Source organism: Mesocricetus auratus, unplaced genomic scaffold (genome assembly GCF_017639785.1).
Source record: "Mesocricetus auratus isolate SY011 unplaced genomic scaffold, BCM_Maur_2.0 Super-Scaffold_100013, whole genome shotgun sequence".
Classification (NCBI taxonomy): domain Eukaryota; kingdom Metazoa; phylum Chordata; class Mammalia; order Rodentia; family Cricetidae; genus Mesocricetus; species Mesocricetus auratus.
The window spans coordinates 19,185,322-19,198,786 of record NW_024429196.1 but is presented as its reverse complement, the minus strand read 5'-3'; the positions used below and the strand labels follow the sequence as shown (position 1 = coordinate 19,198,786).

Genomic DNA, 13,465 nt, shown 5'->3' with positions numbered 1-13,465 from the left:
TAATGTCACTTTTTCTGAGTAATTCTTTGTGGCCAGAAAATAGAGATCTTACTGTCAGTTGCGCCTTTGCTGACTTCACTGGTCCTGTGAGGTCACCCCAGTGTCACCTTCTATTCTCCTTTAAGTGGCTCTTTCTCTTGCTCAGATCTGTTTTTTAATTTTATTTTTTTTACTACTGAATTCACAATAAAGTCTGAAACATTGGTCTTGGGTCCAAAGGTTTCATTTAATGTGTCTGTGTCTCTACCACAGGGAGTGTTGTATATTGTTGATGGGATTGAGATTCAAGTTCTTTTTTTTCCTACTTGTGAATTCTGTGGCACTGGAAATAGTTCTTAATCACTCTGTACCTCAGTTTACTCATCATTGCAAGGAGAAAACAATGCTGTTCATATATATATATATCCCCCCTTAGAATTGTGCCTGACCGAACATAACAGTGAATGTTAGTTTCCCACTGCATCTCCATTCTTTCAGAAACTCTTTTCATTTCTGATAACTGAAGGATATTGACTTGTGCTATTCCTGCTTCCTGTCAAGCTCCTTTTTTTCTTCTGTCACCTCTCAGATAAAGTCTCCTTAACTTTTGTGGTTATTTGGAGATCCCATGATCGCGTTTCATCACAGAATTTACAGTTGCCCTGTCACCCCCACCATCCATGGTTCCTGCATCTACATATTTACTGACCTTACATCAAAAATGTTTGGAAGATCTCGGGTGATGGCTCTGGGGGTAATGTGCTCGCTGCACAGGCATGGGAACCCAAGTCTAAACTCATAGGATCCATATTTAAAAAGCCAGGTGCTTGTGATCTGGGAAAGTGGAGACAAGAGAATCTGTGGGATTTGCTGGCCATCCAGTCTAGCTGAATGTGTTAGCTCTAGGTTCAGTGAAATATTCTGCCTGAAAAGGGAGAGAGCAAATGAGTAGGATATCTCCTAATATTGCACACCCACAAAGGAACACATATCAAAGAGTAAATAGCGGAGAAAAATTGCATTTGCACTGACAATGTACTGACTTCTTTTCATCATTCCCTAAAAATATATATATCATAACAAGCATAGAACATTCTTGCTGTATCATATTTATAAGCAGTATAAAGGAGATTTAAACTCTATAAGAGGATATAAGCAGCTTATTTGTGGATGTTGCATCATTTTTATCATGAACTAGAGCATCCTTGGATTTGGCATTCCATGAACATTTTAGGAATCAACCCCATGGGATGACTGTACTATCCTTTTCTTGCATTAGTTTATTCTTATTGCTTTGACTATGGGAGATTCAGAGTCATTGCAGTGAGGCCCATTTCCATGCCAATTGCTTCATAATTTTCTAAAGTATAGCTTAGTCTTGATGCAGTAAGTTTGTTTATTTGGTTGCCTTTTTACCTTTTGAGATAAAAATCTTGCTATGTAGCCTTTGCTTTGCAAACTGCCCTTGAATTCATGGTGATCCTCCTGCCTTGACCTCCCAAGTTCTGGGATTATAAGCATGCATGCCACGCCCTGCTGTTATATGATACCCTAATATTTGCTTGATCAGAAAAGGCAGCGGGGTATCTAATTTGTGACTTTTACTATCAGCTTCATTCCTGCTTTTCAACTTCCCTTCCCCACAATCCTTTCCTGTTACCTTTCTTTATTCTATTTATATAATTTATTGCCTTCTTTTCTTTGCAAAGGGAACAATATCACAAAAAAAAATGCCTCACTACCAATTTGCCCTGGTGTACCATATTTTCTCTATGTAAGCCATCACAGACTTTGGGAGAATAAATGAGAAGTAGAAATTAATCGATACAAGTAAAAGGTGAAATAAAGTAGGCAAAGATTACCTATTGAAATGCTTCCCTGTTATCAAAATAATGTCATTTAATTGTTCATTTAGTACAGTAAAGACAGAAAGCTGTTTCAGCCACTGACACAAATTTGCTGTGGTTTTCAATTTGTTCAGGGCACCTTGAGCCTCTCAGGGAGTGAGTGTGTTGTACCCTATAACTTATATCTTTTGTTCATTTTACTCATATACACATATAGCTTTGCCCAAATAGAACAACTAGTTAACAGAATTAAAAGAATGCCAGTTGTAAGAGGAAATTTAAGCAGTGTTAACTTGGAAAAAATGTTAGTCCTTGGGTCAGCTTTTGAACTCGAAGTATTTCTGTTCACGATAGTCCACTGCTAGTCTACTTCAATGGCCTACATGTTTCTTGGCTTCTTCAACTCATTGCTGGTCTACTCTAATGGCCTACACGTTTCTTGGTCTCTTCAACTCTCTTTTATCCCACTGTGAGGCAGAGAGCTCTGCTTCATAGTTCAAGCCTTTCACACTGGAAATTAGAATGACGCCCCCAAATCTAAACTAGTCCCCATTGAGCAGACATGACACGTGATGTTTCCAGACCCAACTTTACCACATATACATACTCCTAGTGTCTTTTCAAAATCAACTGTTTGTTAAAAACCCAGTGTTCTGCCAGGAGGTAGTGACACATGCCTTTAATCCCAGCACTTGGGAGGCAGAGGCAGGAGGATCTCTGTGAGTTCGAGGCCAGCCTGGTCTACAAGAGCTAGTTCCAGGACAGCCTCCAAAGCCACAGAGAAACCCTGTCTCGAAAAACAAAAACAAAACAAAACAACAACAAAAAAACCCCAACCAACCAAACAAACAAAACCTCAGTGTTCTGACCCGCAGCTCTCTGGGGACAGCACAGCTCTCGGTGACCATTTAGAAAGTGTTAATGTATCATTTCTTGCAGTGCCACTTCCTGGCCTTGAAACAAAGCTGAGTTTGCAATCGTTTGTCAAGCTGGCGTTGGGAATGGTGTTCTTAATGTTGGCAGAAGGATTCTAGTTTTTTACTTTTTCTTTTTTATTGATGGGCTTCACTCATATTCACAGCATACACTCCCCTTGGCCTTCTCTGTCTCGTCTTCTCTTGCTGGTCTCCTTCATCCTGTCTAATAGGGACCCCCTTCTGCTTTCGTGTAATGTATATCCTAGTACTGTTTTGTTTTGCACTTCCCTTTCTTTTTACAACTTTAAAGATTTGGTTTTCCACATAAACAATTTTGTCTAATAAGTGGAGCAAAGAGGTCTCCTTGCCATGACATATTCTAAGAAACATATTTTCTCTTGAATTCTTCCATGTGTGCATATACATGCATGTGTTATATGAAAAAATTTTCTTCGGGGGAGATGCAACACACATGCCTATTCACACTATATAGGGAGACCACACAGACCAAAGTACGGATACCACCAAAGTCCAACTAGGTGAACCAATGGGGTTACTTACAGGATCAGAAATGACTCAAAGACAGCTGCACCAAGAAAACCCAACCCAGCATGGCTAACAGCTCACAGAATCTGGGAACCAGGAGCATTCTGCCCAGCCTGCAGGCAGCTCAACAGGTTGGAGAGTGTCTTCTGGGTGCCTCAGTTGGCCTAAACCTCTTCCAGGCAGCTGGTCTGGCTAGAGTCTTTTTACAGCTCAGCTTGTCTAAGTCTTCTATGAGGTTCAGTGTGGATGGATTTACATTGAGGTCTTTGATCCATTTGGAATCGAGTTTTGCCTAGAATATTTCTTATGTTTTCCTCACACCCAAGCAGAAAGCCAGGCACCAAGGTGCTGAGGTAGGTACAGGGGAGGGGTATGGATGACAGATCTGAAGCTCATGACCAGCCAACCTCAGCAAACCAGTGAGCCCCAGGTTCACTGAGAGACCTTTCCTTAAAAAAAAGAGCGTGGAGCTTGGCATTGGTGGCACACATCTTTAATCCCAGCACTGGGGAGGCAGAGGCAGGCAAATCTCTGTGAGTTCGAGGCCAGCCTGGGTCTACAGAATGAGTGCCAGGATAGGCTCCAAAGGTACACAGAGAAAGCCTGTCTCAAAAAAGAAAAAACCAAAAACCAAACAAACCAAAAAAGAATGTGGATCTATGAGTGTAGCAGGATGTCTTTAGGAGTCATTTTATTACTGCTCTCCATCCCCCCAGAACAGTAGTATTTGGCTTTACCCTAGGTTCCTGGGCTATGTAATATATAGTTCTGGATCACCATAACAGTTGCTTAGGCACAATCAGTGAAGTTTCTTCCTGCAGCAGATGGGAATAAATACAAAGACCTACATGTGAAGAGAGTGAGAGACCTTGAAATGTCTCTATCAAATCCCCGCCCCCTCAGGGATCAGGGAACCCCATGAAAGGCGAGGCTGAAAGAATATAAGTGTCAGAGGGGATGGAGGACATCAGGAGAGCAAGGTCCTCTAAGTCAACTGAGCAGAGCTCAGGTGAACTCACAGAGACTGGAGCTGCAAGCACAGGGCCTGCACGGGTCTGCACCAGGCCCCCTGTGTGTACATTATGGCTTCCAGTTTTGCCTTTTTAAGGGATTTCTGAGTGTGTAAATGAGTGAGCCTCTGATTTTTTTTGTCTTCCATTGGGCTCTTTACCTTCTGTTTGTTTGTCTTGTCTAACTCCATTATATTAGTTTTTTGGGTCTTATTATATTTCATTATTATCCCTGAAAATCCTGTTTGTTTTCTATTGAGAGACAGAAAGGGAGTAGTAGATCTGAATGGGAGGAGAAGTGGGAGGAATAGAAGGAGGGGAAACTGTAATAAGGATATATTAAGTGAGAAAAAAATCAATTTTCAATAAAAAGGAAAAAGTACATTTTATTTAAAAAGAAAGAAAGGAAGGATAGAAGACAGAAAGAAAGAAAGAAAGGAAGGAAGGAAGGAAGGAAGGAAGGAAGGAAGGAAGGAAGGAAGAAAGGAAGGAAGTGAACACAATTAGGGAAGGCCCTGAAAGTCCACCTCTGGCTTCCATATATATTTATAGTTTATAAAAATACTCAGTTCAACCTTAAATTTTTAAATAATTAACTATATGGAAAATTACCGAGGTTTACTGTATATTTAATGAATACTCTTAGTAACTAAGTATCTTAGTCATGAATCAAAATTTACTTCTCTCACAATGTTTTCACTTTCAGTCCAACACATTTTTATTGACATTGTCTCTTTGACTTTCAGATCTTCCCACCTAACATTCTCGTTCCCTTCTGTTTTCTCAGTAGCAGAACCTCTCAGGATGTTTTCTCAGTAAACTTTGCTAGGCTGATAAATCTTAGCAACAAAATCATGGTGTTTACGTGGATAGGTGTTTGACAAATAATATGCTAAGAGGGCTCAGGAGGTAGTTCAGTCAGTAAAGGGCTTGCAAGCACGCATGAGTACCTGAGGTCAATCCTCAGGACACATACAATCTGGCCATGGGGCTGGAGAGATGGCTCAGCAGGTAAGAGTACTGACTGCTCTTCCAGAGGACAGGGGTTTGATTCTTAGCACCTACACAGTGGCTAACAAGCACCTGTAAATCCAGTTCCAAGGGATCCAGTGCCCTCTTCTGACTTCTGTAGGCACCAGATACACATGTGGTAGAGACATACAAGTAGGCAAAATACCCATACAATTAACATAAAATAATCCCAGAGAAACATAAAAATATTGGATATTGTGGCAGGTACTTACAAGTCTAGCACTGGAGAGATGATGACAGGTAGATTTTCTGGGTATTTCTGGCTAGCCACCCCAACCCTGTTCTCAGTGGGGGAGATCCAGTATCAAAAAACAAGGTGGACACTACTGAGGGACCAACAACCAACGTTAACCACTATCATCCACATGCATACATCCTTGCACAGGTACATTCATCTGCACACACACACACACACACACACACACACACACACACAAACACACATACAGTGTGACAATAATCCGATATGTTCCCATTCATCTGACAAGTGTATAGATTGATTCCCAGCCTCCTGACCCAGATGTGCTGGGAACCAAACTCAGGTTCTCTGGACCCTCCGGCAGAACAGTATGAATCATCACTGTTATATGGGCATGCTTTTGTCAAGATGGGCATTTGGAAGCCAGAGAACCTTTGGTAGTCAGTTCTGGGGATTGAACTCAGGTCATCAGTCTTGCCTGACAATTGACCAATCTTGCCTCTGTCTGTCTGTCTGTCTGTCTGTCTGTCTGTCTGTCTATCTATCTGCTACATTGTCTGTTCTTGAGTCAGGGTCTTGCTATGTACCCTAGATTAGCCTATATTTTGCAATCCTCTGGCCTTCATGTCCCCCTTCCATACTGCAATTACAGGATCACCATTAAATTCAGTTTATTAACAAGTAAGTTAAACATTTTTAGATTAAAAATGCTTAAAATGCAAATTAATCAATGTTTTTCAGGTTATGAAGACAATGACATCAATATAACCTCTTTGCAGCAGATAAAAACTGTGACAGAGCAGGTGGTACATCACAATGGAAATCCCGCGCCTGCCCAGGCAACCAAGCCCTCTATGATGTCCCTGCCCCACCACCACATGACAGCACTGGTGGGACCCCAGGAGCCCTCCTTTCAGGATGGAATCCTGAGGACGATGTCTCACAGAGACGTCCGGGCTGATCTGTTCCTGCGAAGCTTCCTCACATGGGCGGACACTATGGAAATGCTGCGTGTGGCTGGACATCCATCTGTGTACAAATCAGGCTGGCTGTACCCAGTCTACATATTCAGTTTCATCTCTCTGCTGAGGATGATCTTCACGCCTAAGAACCCTCTTCTCAATTCCATGGGGGTCCTGCTGCAGGATTTACCATTTATTTTTCTGAGACTCAGTTTAATCATTGCCCTGGGGACTATCACACCAGTATTGGGCCTTTGTAAAAATGTCCTAGTGACTGTCTCCTATATTTACTTCAACTATGTAACGAAACTCAGGCCTTTCTCTGCCTTTGAAACCTCTCCATTTTAAGCAGCAAATGTTAAGAGAGTAAGTCCTCTTGATTGTGCATATAAACACAGTTGCAAAGTCTTTCTAGGTATAAGCGTTTGCACTATATAGAATTAACTGCTTCCAAACTGTAGCATAGCTATTTTTTTTTACATATACAAATGGTGCTACGTTTAAGCAAAGTTATAACCTTCCATATTGCCTCTTCTGGGCTTAGTCGTTGATTTTAGCCATGCATATCCCACCTGTTGCTAAAAATCACTCCCAAGTGAAGCCTTTTAAAGTGGTGGGAACCATGAACTAGCTCAGGAATCAGATTTTCATTATGTGTACATTGAAGAACATTGTATAACTCAATGAACTGAAATTAGGTTTATAAAATAACCTGAAGATATAGAATATATTTTAGAGTTTGCTTGAAAATCTGAAAACTGTGGCTTTAGGGTCTCCTTCAAACATAAAATTACGTATATTCTCTGTCTATAGTCTGTCTGATTTTGTTTTCAGCAGTGAGGATTAAATCAGAGCTCTGGACACACTATCCTAGTGCTCTACCAATGAGCTGCATCCTTAGCCTTAGAAATATATTTTATTTTGGCCCTGCTATAATGACCTCTATTCAACTCATTGTTTGTGTAAAAGCAAAAAGCAAGCAAGCAACCAACCAAACAAAAAATCCATGGGACTTGAGCTGCCACCAGCTCAGCAATGCTTCATTAGCGTTCCTCGGCTGGAGTAGCAGGGCAGTACGTCAGTGTCGAGTCATGGAGACAAGGTACACTGTGAGTCCTAGATAAAGTTTTATAATGGAAGCCATAAACTGAAGACAAAGCAGAAGAAGGTAATATTTATGGAATTTGATACGATCATAAAACAATCAAGTACAAGCCATATTTAAAATGATAGTTTGAACTTAGCGTGGTGGTAAGGTGTCTTATCTAGCAGTAGGTCATAAATATCTTTGTGCTTTGGTAATCATGCACATAGTCATGGGCTCTGCAGGTGCTGTGTTGGCACAGATGTTTTAGCCACAGCAAAGGGTCGCAATTAAGAGAGGGTTGTAAGAGGCTTATGCGTGTAGAGTAACGATTCCTGTCACTCTCCTCCCTGACCCATGGAAACAAATAGCTTATGAATAGATTGATAACTCCTAGTGTTCCTGGCCTCTACACTGAGACCCACAGGCTCTTTTCCCATTGTGTTTTATGGGCCTCACGTTGAAGAGAAAATCTACTTACAATTATGAAGCCTTGGAAACCTTGCCTGTCAGCTATGTGATTTGGGTCTGATTCCTTGACAGCTGTGCCCCTCACTGCTATGTGTAATAGATGAACACAATATAAATACTCCTTTAATAGTGTTGGGTGATTGTAGGATTTGGAGTGCTCTCAACACAGTGTCTCATAATTAATAACACTTCCACACCCCTGACCCCACTCTGGGAATGATAGTTTATACCTGGCACTTGTGAGACGTAACATGTAAGAACTCTTAAGGCTACCTCAGACTACTAGGTTTTGTTTTTGTTTTTTTTAATCAATTACTCTTGTAGACAATAGTGAACGATCTGTTAAATACTCAGATGAAAGTGAATGTGAGAATTCTTTCTCCCATTTGAATAAAACTTCTATGAGTTTTCAAATAACCCAGACTATACCACTTTAGTTTTCTTTTCTTTTGATTTTTTTATTATGTAACCCAGGCTGTTCTGAACTCACTATATAGCTGAAACTTTTCTTGAACTCCCCATCCTCCTGCCTCCACCTCCCCAGTGCTAGGATTACAGGTACGTGCCACCTACGCAACACAGGGTCTTTTTGTTTTGCATTGCTGAAGTTTAAACGCAGCCTCATCAGCTCTCTGGTGCCACATAGGCCAGACTGCACTTTTTGATTTTGAAGACTTTTGATTATATATTTACTTTTCTTGGTTCCATGTTAACTTGTCAGTCCTCTATCTCCACCGGTATTTCTAACATAAAATGCATATTATATATCTTTTAAAATTAGGTAATGCCTATAACCAAGTGACTAATTTACCGTATCTATAAATGTGAAACTCATTTACATAAATGCATATATCTTTATATTGAAATTTAGAGTGAGTGGCATTCAGTAAACTTGGAAGTATTATCTTAGCCTGCATTTTGTATCTGGCAGTTGAACTTGAATATGCCTGATATTTGGGGATGTTGGCAATACTGTATACAGATAATGAAGGCATATATAATAGAGCATGTAAGTCCGGAAAAGCCTTGAGTCTCTAACCTAACCGAATGTACAGATGTTTATAAAGTTCAAGCCTATGGTATTTAAGATACATCACAAAACTTATGCTAATGTAGTAATGATAGTTCTACACTATGTGATTAAACCTGTATTACTAAATTATACTGTAATTCTCATAGCTGTTTATAGTTGCTGGTATTACGGTTTTGTGTCCTAATAAAAAGCTTAATTTCTGTTGTAAAGTGTGAATACCAGATCTGTTCTAGACTGTATAACATTTAACCTCAAATAAAATCTGTAGCTGTACGATGATTACGTCTTCATTAAATGTCAACTTCATATAAGGTTAATTGCTGAGACACATAAAAATGCATCTATGATGGAATATTAATACCATCTAACAACTTTTATAAAATTTAATTTTTTTGGTGCCTTTTCTTTCTGCAAGTTGATGTTTGCATTTACGATGTGCCAGTGTTACAGGCTAAGTTGTCCAGTTAGCACTCCACATCACTGAGTGGCCATTACCCTAAGGCACAAGCACCCGAAGGGGAAAGAAACAGCTTACTGTGTTCGGGACACAGGCTGTGTGCAGGGAACGGGCTGTGTGCAGGGCACCAGCTACACGGAGACACTGGCTGTGTGCAGGACACGGGCTGTGTGCAGGGCACCAGCTACACGGAGACATTGGCTGTGTGCGGGACACAGGCTGTGTGGAGCAAGACTTGTCAGTGAATGCTCCAACAGTCTTATCTTCCTAATAAACATTAAAAGTATGTTAAATTGTGTTTTAAAAAACACCCAAGAACTCACGGTGTCTAGCTCCCTATGCCCTAGAAGAAACAAATAATGAAAAGAAAACGTGTAATACATGGAACAAAAGTGTTTTTTAAAATCATTTTTAATCTTTAACCCTTTCCTATTTCTTTACTCATTTATAGACAGGGCCTCACTGTATAGCCCTGGCTTTCCTAGGACTCGTTACACAGTCCCAGCTGTCCTCAAGTCATCAGCTATCCTTCTGCCTCTGTTTCCCCAGTGCTAGATGGTTACAGGTGTGTGCCACCATGCCCGGTTCTTTTCACCTTTTAATTAAAATCCTGTGACTAAGCGACTCTTTTGTGTAGAGGTTAGCTTCACTTTGGGTGTGTTTACTAAACACCCTTCAGCTTCCCGGCAGGCTGCCTGTTATCCCTCTTTCCAGCTGTGTAGTCACGTGGTCCAAACACAGAGGCAGCAAGGTCAGGACGGGAGGAGATGGAGAAACAAAGGCATGTCCCTGTGAGAACACGGACTAATCCAGCTACCCTCTGAAAATGCTCCAAGACCATACAAAAGGCCTCAGTTCGCGAACTTGACATCACACCCCTGTGTGTAGCCGTCATGTTATTTATATATGATAGTCTTGACCTAGCAGACAGTTCCCCCTTCAAATCAAACCTGGCTCAAGCTGAAGATCCCTGGGAAGTGAAACCAGAGCACTGTGGGCAATAAGTCTAGGAACATTATACAACTATAAAAGTTGATTATTTATAATAGCTTATGGGCATATTGCCACGTTTATCCTCAAGCTTTTCATTTCCATTATGTTTACGTATCCCGTGTGCAGGGAGGTGAGAGGACAGCTTTCAGGGGCTGGTTCTCTCCTTCCATGTTGTGGGTCCTGGGAAACGATCCAGGTCATCAGCTCGGTGGCAAGCACCCTCACTGAACGAGCCATTTCTCTAACCCCATCACCAGTCTACTCTGAAGACAATTCTTTTTAGAGTTATTAAATTTTTAATAGTGTGTGTGTGTGTGTGTGTGTGTGTGTGAGTGTGTGTACAGGCATGTATGCTCACACATGTGTGAGTGAGCGCACATGGCAGAGGGTTCCAGAAGAGGGCATTATGAGATCCTCTGCTGTGGAGTTACAAGTGGTTGTAAGTCACCTGACACGGCACTGGGAACTGAACACAGGTCCTCCACAAGAACAGCGTGCACTCTTCATTACTGAGCCATTTCTTCAGCCCCAGTTCTGAAGACAATTACCCTGGATATTTTATTACCTCACCCATTCAACTAGTTTGCAAATCTGTCATAGACCAGATTGTGGTTTGTGCGAACAAATAATTCACAAGATTTGGAAAACTACTTTAAAAAGATGTTTAGTCTTATGTCACAAATTAACATGAATTTAGGGATAGTGTTTTCTATAGTAAATTGTATGTGAAGTTGGCATTTATACTTACACAAACTTTAATTTTCTAAATTTTCTAAAAGCTCATAATTTTCTTTATACTGAATTGGGAATATTAATGGATGTTTTTCAGGAATGCCTTCTCTTTCAACAAAGCATTTCTTTTCTTATTGTTTTCTTTTTCGAGACAAGATCTCACTATGTAGCCTATGTTGATCTTGGGGTGATTACAGACTTAGATCACCACCATACCTAGCTTCTTCTTCTTTTTTTTTACAAGTTAATTTTAGATGCTATAAAACATCTATATTCTACAGCATGTGAATGGATAAAATCTATTTTTCCATTGTTAAAATTCAAATTGTTAAAAATTACAGAGAGATTTATCCATTTGCTCAGTGTCTAAGTAATAATGCAGTATTTTTGTGTCTTAATATCCATGTATAAAAATCACATACCACTTTTAGATTATAAATACGTTCTGTAACTTAACCTTAATTTTCTACATATATTTAATAGTCAAACAACCTTCCAAATTACGTTGTAGAGTTGAATGTGTGTATCATAGTCCTGAGGAGGGAGACTTAATTTAAATGTGGACATCATCATTCCATTGTTTGGGGTCACAGTCTACATAAATAAGAGAGAGCATCAGTGTTCATCTCTTTCTGCTTCCCGACTGCAGATGCAATGGTGACCATTAATTTCATGTTCCTGCTGTCATGGCTTCTCCATCATGCTGGATTTCACCATCACAATGTGAGCCAAAATAGCTCTTCTTCCTTAAGTGCTTTGTCAGGAGTTTTGTCACAAGCATGAGAACAGTAACTGAGACGAGCACCTGCCATTCCAAGCAGCTGGAACCCATCTACACAGAGACAGGGCTCACCACTGGCTAAGTCTCTCTGGCTCTGAAGGCATACATGGCCCTCTGTATCTCTAGAAATAAGGCATTTTAACATGAAGGTATGTGCGTTTTCTAGACATGATGCTATTACAAACTTAATGGTATATGTATTCTGACATCATTACTCCTGCATATGGGAAATTTTTAAGAATGTGTAAGGAGGTTTATTTCAGCAGCCACTTTGTTATGAAGGCCTGGAAATGAATCTCATTCTGCCTAACACATGGCTGATTTAGGTTACCAAAGAATTTGTTGTGTTAATTTTCTGGGAACTCTTTCAAAGCACAGCAGACACCAAATTCGTTTTATGTAGAATCCAGTGGGTGTGAGGAGGTTGGTGCTTGAGAAGGTCTGGGAGGAAATGAAAGAGTTCAGCAATTATCTTGTCAATTACAAATGAGTATTTCCTTAATTGTTAGCTTGAGGAAGGTCTAGGCAAATAGCCACCATCATTAATAACCAGCCACAAAACCAGAACACAAATGGCTCAAAAATACAAAGTGGGTATCAAAGGTTTTTTTTTTAAGAATTGTGTTAAAATATACATATCATAAAAATTGCCACAGTAAGATTTTAAACCATACAATCCAGAGGTATTGAGTTTACTTCCAGTGTTATTTAACTACTGACATTGTTTTCAAAAAATTCTTGTCCTCCAAAATTGTGCCCATAAGCCAAAACTTAACCCTTTGTTTTCTCCCACTTCCAGTCTTTCTACCTCTTAGTAATCTCCCTTCTCTCATGGATTTTCCTATTCTATACGTCACAAGTAATTGGATTTTTACAATATTTGTCCTTTGATGTCCAAGTAATTTCACTTTAACAGCACATCTAAAGACTGTCCATATTGTAGCAGGTATCAGAATTTCTCTCTTGTGACTGTATAATGTCTCATTATATATACCAAACATGTTTTGTTTATGTATTAATTTTCCTGGTAGACACCTGGGTTGCTTCTCTCTTTTGGCTTTTTCAAATCATATTGCTATGAATGTTACAAATACCTGATTTCAGTTCATTTGTAGGTATAATAGAAGTAGAACTAATGTATCAGGACAATTCTCTACTGCATTCATTCATTGAACCACTGCCAAGCTCTTTTCCACATGGACTATTCCATTGAAGTCTACAATTGAATGAGGGTCTCAGTTTCACAGTGTTCTCACAAACCCTCCTTTTAGGTGAGAGAGGCATCTGGTAGTTGGATTCGCCTTTTTCTGCTGGCTGTTGTGGTTGAATTTCTTCACATATGCTTACTGGCCATTCACAGATTTTTCTTTGGAGAAAGATTAGCCCATGTCCAGTGTTCATTCTTAACTGCCTGTAGTTCTA

General features: G+C 40.1%; 1 protein-coding gene across 1 annotated transcript in view; it reads left to right on the top strand.

The window, feature by feature from the left end:
* Tmem236 (transmembrane protein 236) overlaps positions 1 to 9,353 on the top strand; it is a 43,923-nt gene extending 34,570 nt beyond the window's left edge. Inside the window, exon 4 of the mRNA XM_005081263.4 lies at positions 6,272 to 9,353. Within this exon, the coding sequence (XP_005081320.1) occupies positions 6,272 to 6,840 (569 nt within the window). The 3' untranslated portion in view covers positions 6,841 to 9,353. The remainder of the gene's footprint in view (positions 1 to 6,271) is intronic.
* The last annotated feature ends 4,112 nt before the right edge of the window (positions 9,354 to 13,465 follow it).